The 17,406-nt window shown below is 31.1% G+C and overlaps 3 protein-coding genes and 3 long non-coding RNA genes across 7 annotated transcripts; 3 read left to right on the top strand and 3 right to left on the bottom strand.

Moving 5' to 3' along the window:
• Window positions 1-519: 519 nt before the first annotated feature.
• LOC123676145 (stress response protein NST1-like) lies at window positions 520-3,272 on the bottom strand. Its single transcript, XM_045611867.1, has 6 exons — window positions 2,966-3,272; window positions 2,771-2,917; window positions 2,511-2,713; window positions 2,157-2,190; window positions 2,036-2,101; window positions 520-1,628 (listed from the first exon to the last, which is right to left on the bottom strand). Exons 1-6 carry the CDS (start codon window positions 3,058-3,060, stop codon window positions 845-847), a joined length of 1,329 nt encoding a protein of 442 aa, XP_045467823.1. The 5' UTR covers window positions 3,061-3,272; the 3' UTR covers window positions 520-844.
• A 288-nt stretch (window positions 3,273-3,560) lies between these two features.
• On the top strand, window positions 3,561-5,533 carry LOC123676755. The gene is made up of 3 exons (XR_006747002.1): window positions 3,561-3,650; window positions 5,116-5,352; window positions 5,415-5,533. It is a non-coding gene; the product is annotated as an uncharacterized LOC123676755 (long non-coding RNA).
• On the bottom strand, window positions 4,194-12,570 carry LOC123676751 (DNA (cytosine-5)-methyltransferase 1-like). Of its 2 annotated transcripts, XM_045612925.1 has the most exons (16): window positions 12,172-12,570; window positions 11,943-12,115; window positions 11,609-11,885; window positions 10,636-10,773; window positions 10,002-10,437; window positions 9,135-9,379; window positions 8,890-9,077; window positions 8,669-8,825; window positions 7,729-7,972; window positions 7,470-7,670; window positions 7,249-7,409; window positions 5,917-6,191; window positions 5,555-5,835; window positions 5,159-5,480; window positions 4,848-5,074; window positions 4,194-4,659 (listed from the first exon to the last, which is right to left on the bottom strand). In XM_045612925.1, the coding sequence occupies exons 1-16, from the start codon at window positions 12,454-12,456 to the stop codon at window positions 4,367-4,369; spliced, it is 3,903 nt and encodes a 1,300-aa protein (XP_045468881.1). In that variant the 5' UTR covers window positions 12,457-12,570; the 3' UTR covers window positions 4,194-4,366. The 2 variants fall into 2 exon arrangements, with proteins under 2 accessions (XP_045468881.1, XP_045468880.1); XM_045612924.1 differs by having other exon boundaries at window positions 7,249-7,670.
• A 233-nt stretch (window positions 12,571-12,803) lies between these two features.
• LOC123676756 lies at window positions 12,804-14,239 on the bottom strand. Its single transcript, XR_006747003.1, has 2 exons — window positions 14,014-14,239; window positions 12,804-13,064 (listed from the first exon to the last, which is right to left on the bottom strand). It is a non-coding gene; the product is annotated as an uncharacterized LOC123676756 (long non-coding RNA).
• On the top strand, window positions 13,062-13,759 carry LOC123676754. The gene is made up of 2 exons (XR_006747001.1): window positions 13,062-13,499; window positions 13,591-13,759. It is a non-coding gene; the product is annotated as an uncharacterized LOC123676754 (long non-coding RNA).
• Window positions 14,240-14,558: 319 nt separating the features above from the next.
• On the top strand, window positions 14,559-16,766 carry LOC123676752 (ubiquitin carboxyl-terminal hydrolase 1). Its single transcript, XM_045612926.1, has 2 exons — window positions 14,559-14,773; window positions 14,831-16,766. Exon 2 carries the CDS (start codon window positions 14,845-14,847, stop codon window positions 16,675-16,677), a length of 1,833 nt encoding a protein of 610 aa, XP_045468882.1. The 5' UTR covers window positions 14,559-14,773; window positions 14,831-14,844; the 3' UTR covers window positions 16,678-16,766.
• The last annotated feature ends 640 nt before the right edge of the window (window positions 16,767-17,406 follow it).

The raw sequence follows: 17,406 nt of genomic DNA, 5'->3' as shown, positions 1-17,406 counted from the left end.
AACGCAGCCACATTGAATTTTTTTACAGCCCTCTGAAATAGTGGATTGCCAATACTAAATGTTGCTACCAACTTGAAATTATTATTTTATATCTACTCTTCACACAAATTGTCAATGCAGTAAGTTCGACGGAATTTTCTTGGTCAGAGCAATTGTCTATTTTTATCAAGATTTGAAAGAGATTTTTTGTGCAGAATGTTCAATCTTCATTTTAACTATCATTCAAATAAATAAAATAAATTCATTTCTCTTCTTCACTCTCACATTTAAACAAACTCATTCATAAGGTTTAAATGATCATATCAAGAATAAAACATCATTTTTTGCTTTTCTATCTATTGAGAATTCCTGATTCATCAATTGGCTTTCAATAAACCATATTCATATGATTACACTCGATTCTTTTCTTTATATGTATTATTTGACGAATTCTGTTAAAGCTATTTATGTTGAAGATGTTCTCAATTGTTAGATATAGTTTATCACATAGAGCAAACTTTGGAACAAAAACTAATCAACTGTCAAATTAATTAATGTAATTAGAATCTTTTCTGTCAGAACCTAGCTACATTTAATTCAATAAATCCTACAGAATTACATCTTCTCAATAATTTCAACTTATAGAAAATTGAAAAAAATAACATTATATATTTAACAACTGTGTACCTACAAAACAAGGTCACAAAAATTATTGTTTTTCTCCACTTTATAAAAAATTTAAACAATACAGTATTAACAAATGAATAAAATCATCTCTTTTTAAATCACTTCATTATAACTCGTCAACAGAAGACCTGATACAAGGATTTACCATTTGTACCAAGATAGAATAACATACAACTGATCAAGTTCGACCTGAAATTTCTCCTACTTTATTATTAGAAATAAGTTCTTGCACTGGATTATCATAAGAATCATTAGATGAAGATCTCATAGATTCTTCCGAAGTCCCATCAAAAGATTGAGAGCTATCAATTGCTGAATTTGAGAGAAACTGGGAATAGGTAAAGTTATTACCAATATGAGAATTTGAAATCATACGATTTTCCTCATTTTTATGGCCTTCTTCACTGGAAAGTCTTGCTTCCAATTCATTATTTTTCTGTTGCCCAGTATAAGCGTTTAATGGCTGGAATAAACTAGCACTCATGGTTGTTACATCTTCCTCAAAATTTCTTAATGAGAGAAAATTATCATCTATCAAGTTTTTTGGATGGTTCACTTCTTGCTCTAGTCTTTGAATATACCGTCTCTTTGCACTGTATTCTCGATTCTTTTTCAAACGTTCCATTCTTTCTTCATCTGTTTCATTTCTTCTCCTTTTTGTCACCCTTTTCAAATCCTTCATTCGTCTCAAGTTCTTCTCTTCTTCACTTTCATTTTGTCTACGAGCTTGTGCACGGGCTGCATCATACAATCTTCTCAATTTAGTTTCTTCTTCAGTCTCTGTCTGTCTTCTTCGCCTTGCCCTCAAAAGATCTTTTACTCTGCGAATTTCCTTCTGTTGTGGGGTTTCCATCATACGTTTTCTTGCTTGCCTTTCCGCATTGGCCTTCCTCCTCTTTTCCTTCTCTTCTGGAGTTTCCTCATTTCTGCGTAAAGATGCCCTTCTAGCATTCTGTAATTTTCTATAAAGGCAATAATGATGTTACATAAGAAAGAGTCCATCTATGTTCAACTAATATATTAAAATTGTTTCTTGCTCTTGCTACCCATTTTCATTTTGGGTAGTTTCCTTAAATGAATTCCTTATTTTTGGCAAATGAAATTTTTTTATTAGATTTTCAAGATAATAATAATCCACTTTATTGAGAGGATTTACGTCTCATGCAACAGATTTAATATTGAATTCCAAAAACAATTTCTGGAAGATGATAAGACCTATTTTTCATTTCATTTTGAGTTTTCAACGAAAAAACCTTGAAAATATCTTTTTTTTTCTTGAACAATTATTGAAATTGTCATTATAAGAAAAATGAAACAAAAGTAATTTTATCATGTATTCTACTGGTTTTCTATAAATTCATTATTATACCTGTACGCCTGTTTGGCTGCAGAGCTTTCTTTAATATATTTTCTAGTTATTTGTGCATTTTTGTTCCTGAAATAAAAAAAACCAATAAAGAAAATAGCATATGCATAGATTCACAACTTACTCCGGTTCAAGATTAAAAAATGCTGGTGATTCTCCTAAATAAAAAAAAATAATTTTTCAAATTTCACAAAAATTCTGTATTACTAAGAACTAACAGTAGGTTTTCAGTTTATCAAATATTAATAATAATGAAAAGAACTTGTATTAGAGAAGAACAAAATAGCTGAATAAACTACATGCAGTGATTAATTTAGATGAAGACTATGAACAAATGGTTTCCTTAGTGAAGCAAGTTGGATACACCATTCTTTATGCTTTACTTAGTAAACAACATAAAATTGGTATCATAAAACTAATAATATAGAATAATATTACGGAAAATCTATCCAAAACATCTCAATTCATATTAGTTTACCTGATAGAGTAAATTGACTAGATACTTCCTCAACCTTAACATTATTTAAAAGATCAACTGGAAATACTGATGAACTTGTTATTACACTAGTATCCCAAAAATCAACCTCCTCTGGAGGTTCATTTTTCACACAAATATTTCGCAATGGATCTTCATTTTTTCTATTTGAAATAAAGTAAAATGGCACTGCATCTTTCTTCAAGCTGAAATAGTCGAATAACTTTCAGATAGCTACTAAGAGCTCTTCTTATTTAGCATACCCTGAAAATATATCATTGCTGTCAATGAAATCTTCTTCTGTAAAATGATCTGAACATATAAACCTTCCCCGAAAAAGTTCAGGTCCTTGAAATGCAAACTCTTCAAACAACTCCCTACTGCCTATTATTTCAACCCACTGAATACACCTAGAATTTTAAAATTAACAACAACAATTTCCTGTTTTCCGAACTTACAGATTGGAATCATCTGGGAATTCATAAAAGCAATAGTTTTTATTTTGGTTAGTATTATCACAACCAGCAAAAGAACATGTCCTATTGCCATCCATCTATCCAAAGGTTGGATAACTATATATAATTACATTAAATAAAATTATGCACAAAATATTAGAAAGTCTTATTTTAAAATAGATTGTATTTTCTTCACTAATACAAAATCAAAAAGATCTAAAGAAAAGTAAACAATCTTGACAAGTTCATTTGATTCACACATTAGTTCTGTGATTTACACAATCACAGATATGCAGAGCAAAAGAAATATTTGGAATTATTTATTTGTGCTGTGATTCCTAGAAATCCAAACCAAAATGAAAGAGATATGCGGAAAATTCAGTTCAAGATATAAAAATTCAATGTGAACTATTCACCCAAGATAAAGCTTAAAATATTAGCTTTCCTAACCTTCAGATTTCTTTTCAACTCAATAGATGGCGCAATTTAATACCGATATCTACAGTGTTCTATCAAGTCACTGTACCGATATCTGGAATTGAAATATGTTCAAATGAAAGTACCGATACTTCGCTAACCTAACCTAAATCCCTACTCCTCTGACTGCAACAGGGTCGTATTTTAAAAATTGAGTTGATAATAGGTCCTCGAAGACTTCGGACTAAAATGATTTCACATCATAAATTAGGTGACTTTTCAATACGGGTTTTATGTTCCAAGATATAAATTGATATATCTTGCCGTGTTTTCCAATAGCTTCTCACTTCAGTTGAAATATATACAGTTTTCAAATGTTACAGCGAAGGTTCAGATATGTTCTATGATATTAAGAAGAAACTTTTTTTTAACTTCAACACCCTGTATTTTGGGATATTTTTCTCTTACCCCGCAAAATGGAATATTTTTATCTTAATTCACAGGTGCATACTCATTGCTCACCTTAGATAAACGAGACGCGATCATGATACTATATGATGTTGCAACAACCTTCTCTCTATTCATAGTATGGTCTTGTTATGAATTTTTTATCGACGTTGTAAGTTACTGTTCGCCAAAGAATAAATATGTATACCAAAAATTAAAAAGAGGGGTTTAAACCACCAATATAAACTATTATAATTCCAGGGAAGTTTCTTAAAATATTGCCAGCTAGGTTGAAGTTAATATTTTGAATAAAATTAGACTTCAAAATATATTCTATTAAAAATATATATTAAAAAAAAAGTTTCAATAATTTGAAATGTATATTCACCTATCAACATATTACAAATTCAACTGACATTTACACTTCCATAGAATGGTTTATATGATACTTAAAAGATTATAAAATTAAATTCAAATGAACAAGTCATAAATTAAAAACAGTTAAAAATTGATCGTAAGATCAAATAATTGCAATATTGTTCATACTTCAACTTCAGTTTTTACGGAACTATTTGCTCCATTTATCACATTTTTTAATTCGACTTTGATGACATGATCCACTTCATGTTTGATAGGAATTTGCATTTCTTCACTTAATAATAATGCTTTCACTATTTCTCTGCCAATTGCAGCACCCATAGGTGGAGGAACAGCATTTCCGATTTGTCGATGTTTATCCAAAATATTACCATAAAATTTGAATTTGTCAGGGAAACCTTGAGATCTAGCACATTCTCTAACACTAACTACCCTGTTTTGTGTTGGATGTAAAACTGAAAAGTAAAAATTTGTTACTATCCGGACTGTGAACAATATAAGACTATTTATTAGTAAAAACAGTAACCAAAACCAAATTTTCAACCAAAACCGAATTTTCATTCATTTTGATGAATCACTTTTCTTCAAAAATTAGAAATCATTTATGAATAGTTTAGGATAAAACAAATTTATTTCTATTTACCTCTTCCTTGTTTACCCATTGGCTCAGGATTGGTGATCGTAGTACTGAAGAAACCCTCCCATTCCAATCTTCCATAAAGACCGCTCCAATGATTATGCCTGTCTGCTGTATGTGGTAGGCACCATGGAATTAATGTGTTAACTTGTCGATCAGAAGGATCACAGGATTTGCCTACAGCACATTGGCAAACACCACGAGGGGGATCATTGGGATTTTGCTTTTTAGATCTACACAATTTTTTGAATAAATTTGTTATTCAATGTTACAGAACTGAAGATTCAACTAACATATCTTGAGATGTATTCACATACCTGTAAGTATACTTTAGAAGCTGTGTGAATGTTCCATTGTTCAACCTTACAACCATATTCGGAAGATCCCTCCAATCTGCTCCAGGATATGTTGGAATCTGAGTTATCCGTGCCTCCACCAAAGGGGCCATTTCTTTACATATATGATCCCGAACAACTTCACTGGACTCACGACCACGCATCAGCCTTTGGAAGTGAGTCAAAGGTTCTGAGTCATACTGAATTTCTAGTTGATTGAAACCATTTTTGATTTCAGGAAGGTCAGATAATGAATCACGTACAGTAACTGTTCGATATGGAGCAGAATCTAGCCATTTAATACCTTAAAATATTTTTACGTAATACATTTGTGATTCTTAGTGTTTACTAAGAAAAGGAATAATGTGAATTCCTTACCATTGTCGAATTTAGTATCGTCAACAACAAATGATAAGTGACATCCTCTTTTATTGAAAACATGAGATGGCTGTGGGTACTTTGGTAAAACATATCCAGGAGCTGCAGCCATTATTATAAGCCTTCTTCTAGTTTGGGGTACCCCATAATGCCCTGCTTGGAGAACTCCAAAAGCTACTTGATAACCCATTGCAAGCAAGCATCTTAGTGTCAATTTTAAAACTACACTTCTTTTGAATGACACAAAATTTCTGACATTTTCTAGGATAAAATACTTTGGTCTACAAACAAAAAAATTAATTTTTATTGCAAAAATGGAAAGGATCATAAAAATTAAAATCCATCAGTCAAATAATTCTCACCTGTAATACTCGCAGTAACTAAGATAAGAGACAATCAACGAGTTCTTGAATAGAGAATATTGTCCAGCATTAAATCTATTCATTCCTGAGAAGCCTTGGCACGGTGGACCCCCTACAAGCAACTCAACCTCTCCTTTTTGTGGAAGACCAATTTTTTTAGCTTTATCTTGCTCATTCATGACCATTTGGAGCAAATCATTACAATCATCAGTGAAAACCTTACATTTGGGATTATTGCACCTAAATGCTTCAGCAGCAGCTGCCTCTTTCTCAATCTGAATTAGGATATGCAAAACTTTAAGAGTGTTTTATTTCTGCATGTTATTCAGATCAGATTTAATGAAATTTAAGGAATAGGTTGTCTTTGTTTTACTCTTAAAATATATTAGTTAATTTATCTCATTCAAGGAACCAGTCTCTTCTAATAATAATTCTAATAATCTCTTAAAGAAATAATACTATAATTTCTAGAGAGTCGGCTTCATTGAGAAAAAAAACTCTAAACTTTTTCTCTTCAAGGCACGAAAAAGAACTAGTGTAATTGGGTGTTGAAAAACATTACCATACCTAATAAGTATAATTATGACATTTTTGATTTGTGTATCTTTGAAGACGGTTTTTTGTTATGTAAATGGAATTTGATTTCTTGAAAATTCATGAATTGTAAATCAGCTAGAAGGATCAATGCAGTATGCCAACTGATTTTAGTAACAAATTTCATGAAAAGAGCTATACATATATTTCCTGAAAAAAGCTCTGGACTCTGTACAGCAAATAGACGAGTTTTAGATTTTTTAAATATACACATTTCAAAATATGAATTGTGAAATTTTCAAATTGCAAAGGTTGAAAATAAACAACGTAAATTGAAGCATATGCGATTACATTGTTCAATTTTGATTCTTTTTGTTTCTTCTTATTTAGTAAATTTTTCTACATGGGCACTTAGCCAAGTTGATAAGAGTAAGAGAGGCAATTACTTAACTGGCCAATTGTCTGTAGAGAATTTTAAGTGGAAAAAAAAATTCGTCAATCTTTTGCGAGTGGTATGTTTATCGTTGGATAGATATGGTTGAGCATTAACAAAATTTTAAAAAAATGTATATCTTCATTATTGAAATGTTGCTTTGGGTAGCATGGCAACATAAAAGTGTGGTTCCATCTTGATTTGTTGTAACACACAAATATTTATATAAAGAGAATTAAAACATGTGGAATACAAAAACTTTCCTGTCTTGTAATCATTTTCAAAATAAGAATCAATTACCTAAACAGCATAAACATTCAAAATCATAAATATGTATGGATGTTTTAGAAAAAGTCATTACTCACCGCCCACTTAGTTTCACAAATACCAGATTGATGAAGGCCTTCAGAGAGTCCACCACATCCTGCAAAAATGTCCATCGCTTTCAATGGTACTGCTACTTTCGGCCACTCAGGAGGTAATACAAATGAATCCACCTCAGCTTTAAAAGATTTGCCTTTTCCCACTGTTGAATTAAGAAAATTAAATAAAGAAAAAGAGAAAACATAAATTTTGATCCACTTACTTTTTCCCTTGCCCTTTCCTTGTAAACCCAGCTTAGTGGCTATACAGGGTACATCATCCATTGTTTGAGTGTCTGGATCATAAGATTCTTCAAAATAAAATCGGTATGGTCCTTCACCAATCCATTGTCTTCTATCTTTTAGATTTTCTCCATAAAATACATAACATATACCAATAACGTTACCAAAAGATGTGTTGATAACTAAAAATAATGGGACATTTCCTTAAAATTCATCTTGGACACCATTTCAACCTCTTACCCTTTTCCGACCAGTATACTAAGTTCAAATCTTTCTCATAAATTGAATGGATGGAACCCTTCACATGTTGTGGCCTATAAAATATTCTAACTTTAAGTTTAGTATCTTCTTTTTCTTTATATTTAATTTCTTCAATTCGAGCAATAACAAATGTATCAGGTGTGTCTGAGTTTGAACCTTTAACATTTTCTGCTACTTTTCTGTAATACTCTGGGTATAAATCTGCATCCACCTTGGTTGGTTCCTATAAAACAATAAATATTGCAAATATAAAACAATATTGATACTGTACTAAAAGCAGAACAATTGTATATTTTTCAATATTCAATTTACACATTGAAGAAATGATTTTTTAAGTTTGTTATATGCATTCATTTTGTGAACTAATAGAAGGGCCCAAATATGTGTTCAACAAGAAGGCGATGTTTTTGAACATTTACTCGATATTTTATTGCGCTTTATCATATTCGTTTGTAATAAATGTTTCCTATTAATAAAACTGTCTTTTTTACACCTTTACGAAAAAAAGGCAAATGAGCTTTGTTGTTGAGAATGTTATTACGAATCAAAATGCATGAAAAAATATAGGGTGTTACATTTTATGAAATATTATGACAATGCGACTGTCAATTTTTTTTAATTTTCGGCGTCGAGAAGGCCACTAAAAATACTACCAGTTTGCCTATTTAACCAACATCGTAACATCAATAATAACAGAGTTGGCAATGGTGCCGAGTTCATTTGAATACATCGTATACATTTTTGAAATCATTGTTTTTATGAAGCATAGTAAAGTAAGAAAAAAACACAAAAACTGCCAATGTGTTTTCATTTAGTTAGTTACATAAACACATTTCAGAACATACTATATATGTGTTGAAAGAATTCAGATTTCCCTAGCATTTGAAGAGCAGTATAATTTGAAATATAAAAATTTTACCACTTCATTGCTGTTTTGTCTTTGGAACCCTATTATGAATTTATATGCTTCTGGTTTGAGAAAGACACAAGTTCCTATAGTGAATGTTTCATTCATCCATTTGATTTCTTTACCATCGTAATCCACTGATGCGCATTTTTTTCTAGCAAGTCTTCGTCTATAACAAAATATTTTATAATGAAAATGTCACACCAAATTATTATTTTCAAATTTAGTCTTACCTACAAGAATTGCAATTATTGAAACTATTTTTATCTTGAAATTCGTCAATAAAATCTATAAATCGACTGCCATCCTTCTCAAACCTTGATGTATAATAAAAGTTGCTCCCATCATCTTCTAATAATGGTGGTAAACCTTTGATGCCTCCATTCATTGCCCAATTTGGATCTTTTTTCCTGTGCTCCACCTGAAAAGATAATTCAGATAAATTCAAAGGATTCCTTCATATTCAACGAAAATTTACATTAGCAAGTCGAACTATACTTCCTAGAGGTACTTCTTCACAGTGATCGATAACAAACAATTCTCTAGGATCTGCAATAGTTCCTAGTATGGTATCAGTTCCTCTCTCAAATAAGTGCACATGACACATTTTCCTAACAGGAAATACATCTTCATACATGTAAGTCACTTTTCCAATTTGCGGAAGTTTATTAGAATTATCGGAGTTCAACATCACAAAATCTCCTACAGTCACTTCAATTTCGTCTAGAAATAAGAACAGAAACTATGATGAAATAATAGAAGGAATAAAATTAATATTTCAAACAACCATACATGATTATCATAAATTATTGCAACAACGTAGTTGCCTTTGATATGTTTTTCACTAACTTTAGCAACTATTCAGTAGTAATACCACAATTGATTGAATTTTCCGGAAGGGCCAATCAGAATCAAGAGACAGGTATAATTTTTTTTTTCACAATTTTTTTTCCAAAAAAAATTATGACATTTTTTTTATTTTTTTGACATTTTTATTGGTAAAACAAAATTTTATATATTGTTTTTTGTAAACTGTAGATCTTCTTTGCTACTTATATTAAATATAACATTCCTAAAGTTCAAAAGGTAAACATCAACTATTGCATAGATAGAATTATTGCCTATAAAGATGTTGGTTTGTCTTGTTGCAAAATTGATCACCGTGTTAATGGTATCACAGAAAGTGTGGAAGAACAACTTCAACTTCAGTTATTTCCAAAAATAGTAGACCAGAAACTAAAAATCCTCAATATGAACTTAGTTTTACTCAATAGATCCTTTAAAAAATGAGAATATTCTGGAAAAAATCTTAATTTGAAAGGTTCAAGAGCAGTTGTACACATACCCACCAAAGCACATTTATAGAATTTTTTCCCATTATGAAGAAGAATTGAATCATTTGGAAAGACAACGTTATGTATGATTTTTGTTGAACATGCTTTCTTATCAGATTCTTTAATATTTATTTCATCATCTTTATCTTCGTCAGCATCACTGTCATTGTCTGCTTCTTCAATAGCCATATAGGGACAAATTCTCCTTTTGCAGGCTTGCTTGGTTCGACCTGGTCCATGAAATTTTTTCATATCTTTGCAATGAGAACATTCTCCACATTCTGGATTTAGGCATGCTTCACAGACTCCACAACGTTTCCTACGAGGTCCTTTGATATCTTTTCCATTGTTATTGGCAATTTGGTCCTTGAAACAACTTTCAAAAATATCTCTCACCAAGCTTGTTGTTGCTGCTTGGCTCCATGTTGGTGCTTTGACTTTTCCTGCCTATAAAAAGGTTAATAACAAAAATTATCCTATGTAACAACATAAATCATAAGATTTCCTGTAGGTTGCTTTTTGAGGATAATATTTCAGACTAACTTAATGAATATTCAGAATAACTAGTACGCATCATATCTCATTATTGAATGAATAATAAAAAATCATAAGTGAAAAAAAGAAATTGTTGGAAACAAATATTACCTTATTTTGACGTTTACGCATATTCTTCTTCCCAGAAAAAACAACACCAGCCATCTTCACCAAAGATCTCATACATGGTATACTTATAAGAGGTTTTTCCACATCATCTGATTCTGCAGAAGCATCATAACTAACCACCTAATGAATGATATTTTATAATGGATGATAGAATTACATAAAGCTTCAACGATTAAGACCAAATGAAACATTGAGAGGATATTCTAAAGCTGACCACATATTTGTATGCTATGGTCTACTGAATAGGTTAACCTGCACAAGTTTTCAACCTAATGTTCTTGCATTCTTACAATCAGCCACAGTTCACCATATGGTGCCCTGTAAAAATCTGGATCTAATCCTGCTTAAGAATTCTAAGATCCTGCAGGAGTATTTCAATAGAAGTTTCTACTCCTGCAGTAGATCGTAACAGAGTTGAATCAATTGGAAATCCTTACTTAGATTTTAAGGTAAAGTCTAACTATATCGGTGTCCCAAATTCATCGTCTAAGCCAAAAGAGAAAATTGGAATATGATGTGAAATGAAAAGTTCTCATAACTTCCTTATTACTGGCGCTATGAGCATGAAACAAAAACATTCTACAGACATTTTTTTCAGTAGATTCCATTAATGCAATAATTTGTTTTTTATAAAGGTATAATACAAACTTTTGTTTTTTTGAATGTAAACCATAAAAATTTCTATAACAAGTACAATATATTTTTTTTCCCTTTCAAAAATGTATAACATGGATATATAAATAAACTAGACAACAAATTTTGGACACCTGATACACAGAAAGTTATTTTCTTTTTGTTTTACCTTACCCTTAACATTAACATATTCTAGATCTGACATAAAATTTGTTTAAGGGAGTAGTCTTCTCATATCCTTAAAGTAAATAGCAATAGAGAACTCTAATAATAAATAATATACTAATTTTGAGGACCTTAGTAATATGAAATTTTCAAATACCTGATTACAAATGAATTGAGCATGAGTCAATAAGGATTCCTCAGCCTGCGGATACCTGCCAAGAGACTGAATTAATCTCAGTAGGTCCTCATAGGTTGGATTCTGCCAACCCTCGTCAAGAAGATATTCTATTATTTTTTTCGACAAATGTATCTTCTCGTTCACTGCTTCCCAAAATGGTTCATAATCTTGAGAAGGTTCCATTAAATAATAATCTGCATAGTCAGTTGAAAAACCAACAAGGGCTTTTTCACCACCATCAAAGCCAGTAGTCCACCTAGGATATAATCAATATTAATTTCAAATGAATTTTTATTGATTCAAATTGCAATACCATTCATTAATAGGTCCCATGTCATAGGTAGGAATTCCCCCATCAGGATTGGAATTATCATCATAAATGGGTTTAACATGTCCCGAAAAAAAGAGAAGCACATCTGTTTCAATGAGCCCAGTATCAAAAGGACAAAGATGTCCATTTTTACAATAAATATTGAAGTGAGTAACCTATAACATAACAAATCTAACTAAAAGTACATTACAACGATAAAAATGCGGTGTACCTTGTGAGTAGGTCGACAGTCTTGTTCATTAACATTCGACTCTTCTCCTGTAAATATAGATAATTTTTCATCAGTTAGAGCGATATATTCCTCAACAGAATTATTTGGATGTCCGTTGTACAAAGTTATATTGTCTTTGAACTGTCTGCATATGATACACCTTTCTGGTTTTGATTTAGGTGGTAAGACAACTCTATTAGTAACTTCATCACAAACTTCTTCATTTGATTTAACCTTCTTAGCTACGTTTTCATTCTCGCACATCTTTACTTCACAGTCTTTCATCGTGGTTCTTCGGTTTCAATTAAAAATTAAAATATTACTTAATTGAATTCGATTTTTACAAGTTTATCATAAAATCATTTTAAATATTAAATACATTATTTTGTATTCGTTTTGATGAGAAGGAATTGGAAAAAAAGCGGGAAAAGTCCTTATATTTTTCTATGATTAATTCTGGATTCGGTTAAAGAAATATCGTTCTCTAGAACCAGCGTTGCCAACCGTACGGTAATTACCGTATTTGTACGGTAAATTGATGCCAAATACGGTATACGGTCCGAAGGGGCTACCGTACGCCAAAATACGGTAATTTCGTAATTTCAATTGCGATTTTTTTTTTGAGCTCATTGTAATAGTGGCTTTTGAAATTGTAATGTATCGATGTTTCTACTCATGTCTCTGTGTAGAAATTAGAAAACGGTATGATTTCGACAATTTTATTTTGCCAAAATTGCAGATATTTGTGCCTAAAAATGCAGTTTCTTCAGATATACACCAGCAGTTCCCATCATTAGCTCATTTGCTCCAAAATATGACACGTTTTTATGACAGTAGTGAAGGTCAACTAATCGATGAACAGTGGAGGTTGCTGCCAGATTACCATTTTACTGCTGATGAAGAAGAAAAATAGACATCAACGAGGACATTGACATATTCTGGGGAAAACTCCAAAAATATACAAATGAAATGGGTGTATTTGAATTCCAGAAATTGTCACAGTTCGTACTGAATATATTATCCCTTCCGCACTCAAATGCTGAATGCGAAAAAGAGTCTCCAGTAAAATAAACTTGGTTAAAACAAAATCAAGAAATAAGTTAATAACTAATACAATCAATGGTTGTTTATTAACGTCTCAGTGTGTGAAAAAAGATGGTAACTGCGTAGATTTTACACCTACTCAGAATATGTATGCAAGAATGAACAAAATTGATATGTATTCTAATTCTTCCAGTTCTAGTATCGAAGTTGATGAAGATGAATTTGTCATAGACGGTTGAAATATAAATTTTTGAAAAGAGGACACATGAATGCAAATCATATTTGTAAGTCTAGTTACTTGAAGTTGTTGAATGAAATTATCAATTCAAATTAGTGTTAAATGCAATAAGATGAAATTGTTTTTCTTTTTTCTAGATGTTACAATGGAATCAGAAGGTTTTACAGAAGCAAGTAGCAGTTCGGCCACCCCCAAACGTAGTGGTAGTAAGCTGAGCCCCTTAACCAACCAGAGAATTGAAAGAATGAAGGCTAAAATCAATTCTTTGAAGTGCAAAATATTTAGGCGTAAAGTTCCCCACTGTTTTTGCAAAGGAAGACCCATCGAGGCTACCAATAGAACAAATATCTCAAGATTGATATGTGAATCAAAACGATACCTTTCCAAAGATGCTCATATTATTTTGCTAATGAGTTGAAAGCAAACTTTGTTAATAAATTCAACAGAAGATATGATGATGACTTGAAAGAAATGTGCTTGTTAAGTGAATACAAAAAATCAAAAACTAAGAAATCTATGCAATGAATAATGATTCACATTTAAGATTACTTATATATTACTTATTTTTATGTATATATTCTTCTGTACATTTTATTATGTTTATTCAATTGAATTAAAAATTCCACTAATTTGACAAAGCATTTTTTCTTTCTCTCCCTAATCTTTGATTTAGGGCTTAGTTAAATTTTGACAAGTTTAAATTACAATTTGTAGGTTAGGTATGGCCATAGAATAGAAAGAATTGTTTATCTCTTTCTCTATGTACTTCTGTGGTTCTGTGTACGGTAAAAGCACAGATTACTAGTCTGTGGTAAAAGTGTCCCAAATACGGTAATTTCTCGTCCCTGGTACGGTAATCTCAAGATTTTGGGTTGGCAACGCTGTCTAGAACCTAAAACAACGATGCATATAATTTAAAATATCTGAAATATTTAATTTTCTATGAATGTACGAATCAGAAAAGAAGCAATTTATTTGAATTATTTGTGTAATGAATAACATGTTCAAGAACTTTTCAAATGGAATCATTATCACAATTTAAAATTGAACACACAACACAGGCATTTTACATGAAGAAGAAGGATTCTGTCTAATTTCTTATTTGACAATTATCGGTTACTTGTCTAATTTGTTGTGTTCTGGAATTAAAATCAAAATAATTACGTAGTTTTGTATGGATGTATGGTTATTAATATTTATATGAGATCGGTTACTATCGAAATGGCAAAATAACAATTTTCTGGAACGGATAAGTGTCAAATAATTTATGTGATAGAGGTTGAAACTGAATTTTCACATTAGGACTTATCTATTACACATGTAGGTACATTGAAAGATTTGAAGATATAATATTGTAAAATGATTTATTTATTTAAGGTTTGCAGAAAAAGATGACAGTTTTGGAGGATGAAGTAATGCCTGTGCGTGTACTTTCAAAAGATAAGTATTCTAAAAATCTGTTGAAACGGAAAAATTCTGCAAGTAAAGATTTGCCAGCTAAAAGACAACTCATTGATTTAAAAGATAACATGTTGAATGGATACCGATCTGATCAAAGGTATAGTGGAGACAATATACAGGAAGCACCTGTAGCCAGTTTGTCTAACATGGGTAATACATGTTACCTAAATAGTGTGCTGTATACATTGAGGTTTGCTCCAATGTTTCTTCATAATCTACATCATTTGATTGGAGATCTTACTATAGTTCAGAATCGATTGAGTCAAAATAGGGCAAAAACTTCTTCATTAGGTAGAAATATAGGTGCTATTGGTGGACCAAACTCTCGAAGTGCAAGCTCAAGTACAAGTAGTAAAGACTTTTTTTCTATACCAACTGATATCATTCCAAAGTCTAAGGTTCAAATGGTGACTGAAAGATTACATGAATTATTTATAACTATGCATAACCTAGAATTGAAAGAATCTAGTGATCCTTACCAACCATTAGCATTGTTACAAGCTGTTCGAGAAGCTAATGCTATATTCGAAGGGAATCACCAACAGGATGCTCATGAACTTCTGTTATATCTTCTCGATAATATTCGTGAAACTTGTGATTTTCTGACGGTCCAATTACAACATAATCCTGATTTACTTAGTGAACCTGAGTGTACTTCTAATTCCAATAGTGGGAAAATTTGGGGTGTTCGAAGATCATGGAAGAAATGCCAAGTTAAAAAAGAAAAAGGCTTCAAGGGATCTATTAATGAAGATGTTATTAACGAATCTGTGCCAACAGATGATGATGTTGATGCTGGGACAAGTAATGATGTCCAACAAAAAAAAATTGGATTTAATTTTCTTGCTGAAGATTTTGAAGGAATAACACTAGTAAGAACAAAATGCTTAGAATGTGAAAGTGTAACTGAACGAAAAGAACCATTTTATGATATACCAGTACCTATTATGAGTGAAACTGAGTTTGATATTACAAAAATTGAAGATGTTTCTCCTAGTGAAATTTATAGGAAAGCTTGTGTTACTTCTGAAAAATTATGTGATGCTAACAAGTATTTATGTGATAAATGTAAACGATACAATGAAGCCAGTAGAGATGTTCTATTTGAGAGATTACCAAATATGATGATCTTACAGTTGAAAAGATTCAATACTTCAACGTCAGGAGTACATAAAGTGAATACCTATCTTCCTACACCGCTAGAATTAGATTGCTTCTGTGAAAGCTGTTGTAAATTAAATGGAGATGAAGTATCTTCTCATTACTATAAACTTAGTTGTATTATAATGCATTTAGGAGGGACAATGGCTTCAGGTCACTACATAGCTTATGTTAAAGCTTCAAATTACTATAATAGCTATCATGATTGTTCAAGAGATATGCCCAAAACAGGTCTTTCTGCGAGCTGTAGTGAGAAATCTCTGAACATTTTGAAATTTCTGAAGCCTCGTGCAGTTGCAAATTCACTTATGGAAGCAAAAAACGGAATCTCTTCTAAAAATATTTTAAATGGATTGAAGATTTGTAAAAGTATCGATTGCTGTAGTGTAAAATTGAATAAGAATGTTCTAGAAAATGCTCTGAATTCCCAATTTAAAAAGAATGATCATGAAGAGGATATGTGGTTGGAGTGTGATGATGAATCTATTCGTTTCTTGAAAAGCGAGGAACTTGCACAAGTTTTAAGCTACAAACCCAACTCAACTGCTACACCTTATCTTCTTTTTTACACCAAAATCAAAAGGAATGTTAAAACTGAATGAGAATATCTTCAGAGTAGGTGGTTTGTTACAAATTGAATAGAAAACTGATACTGTTAGCTATTTATAAAATATTAAATAATATTGCCGAATCTGTTCAAACATTTATTTTGAGGAACAGCCGATAGCTTTAATATCTTCGAAGAAACTTTAGAAATTAGGATCAATTCTTTTGAAGATTTTAAGAGTTATTTTTGCCTATTAGGTTTTGTTTGTATAAGTTTTATTTGAATATAATTGAATTCTATCTCTTGCACAATTTTTCAATATAACATAAACAGTATTTATTTATATATTATTATTGTAGTTTGAATTGTTCTAAAATTTCCTTGAAGAAAGCTTGAAAATTTCAATAATGATCTTGTATTACTTGATGATGATTCATCAGGTTATTAGTCATATATATTCTATATTTATTCTTCAGTAATTTCAGTTGGATACCAACATCAATCGATGAATGTTGGTTATGAGTTATAAAGTGTCTTCCTGTTGACTGTATATGTGTGCATGTAATGATGAAACTTCAATAGCCCAATGAATTTTCAAAATGTTTTCATTTCTACTTATTTATATTTATTGAAATAATTTGTTTATCTATTTTCACAATTCCTAATTTGAATATTTTAGAAAATAGTGAGTTCGTATATTTTTTCAATGTATAATAAGGGTTAGAACAGAGATTAGTGGATTTCAAAACTAGTTTCTTTTGTCAGATTTTGTTATATAACTCTT

The sequence above is a fragment of the Harmonia axyridis genome, chromosome 3 (genome assembly GCF_914767665.1).
Source record: "Harmonia axyridis chromosome 3, icHarAxyr1.1, whole genome shotgun sequence".
Classification (NCBI taxonomy): Eukaryota; Metazoa; Arthropoda; class Insecta; order Coleoptera; family Coccinellidae; genus Harmonia; species Harmonia axyridis.
This window is presented reverse-complemented; position numbering and strand designations above follow the sequence as displayed.

Excerpts from the sequence above, each read along its gene's own strand:
- LOC123676752 (XM_045612926.1), top strand. The coding sequence starts at position 14,845 with ATGACAGTTTTGGAGGATGAAGTAATGCCTGTGCGTGTACTTTCAAAA.
- LOC123676751 (XM_045612924.1), bottom strand. The coding sequence starts at position 12,456 with ATGAAAGACTGTGAAGTAAAGATGTGCGAGAATGAAAACGTAGCTAAG. Across the intron at positions 11,886-11,942 it reads ATGGGACCTATTAATGAATG|GTGGACTACTGGCTTTGATG; the intron begins GTATTGCAATTT and ends ATTATATCCTAG. Across the intron at positions 5,075-5,158 it reads CTTCTAAAGTATACTTACAG|ATCTAAAAAGCAAAATCCCA; the intron begins GTATGTGAATAC and ends AAAATTGTGTAG.
- LOC123676145 (XM_045611867.1), bottom strand. The coding sequence starts at position 3,060 with ATGGATGGCAATAGGACATGTTCTTTTGCTGGTTGTGATAATACTAAC. Across the intron at positions 2,918-2,965 it reads TTCCCAGATGATTCCAATCT|GTGTATTCAGTGGGTTGAAA; the intron begins GTAAGTTCGGAA and ends TTAAAATTCTAG. Across the intron at positions 2,714-2,770 it reads AGCAATGATATATTTTCAGG|CTTGAAGAAAGATGCAGTGC; the intron begins GTATGCTAAATA and ends CGACTATTTCAG.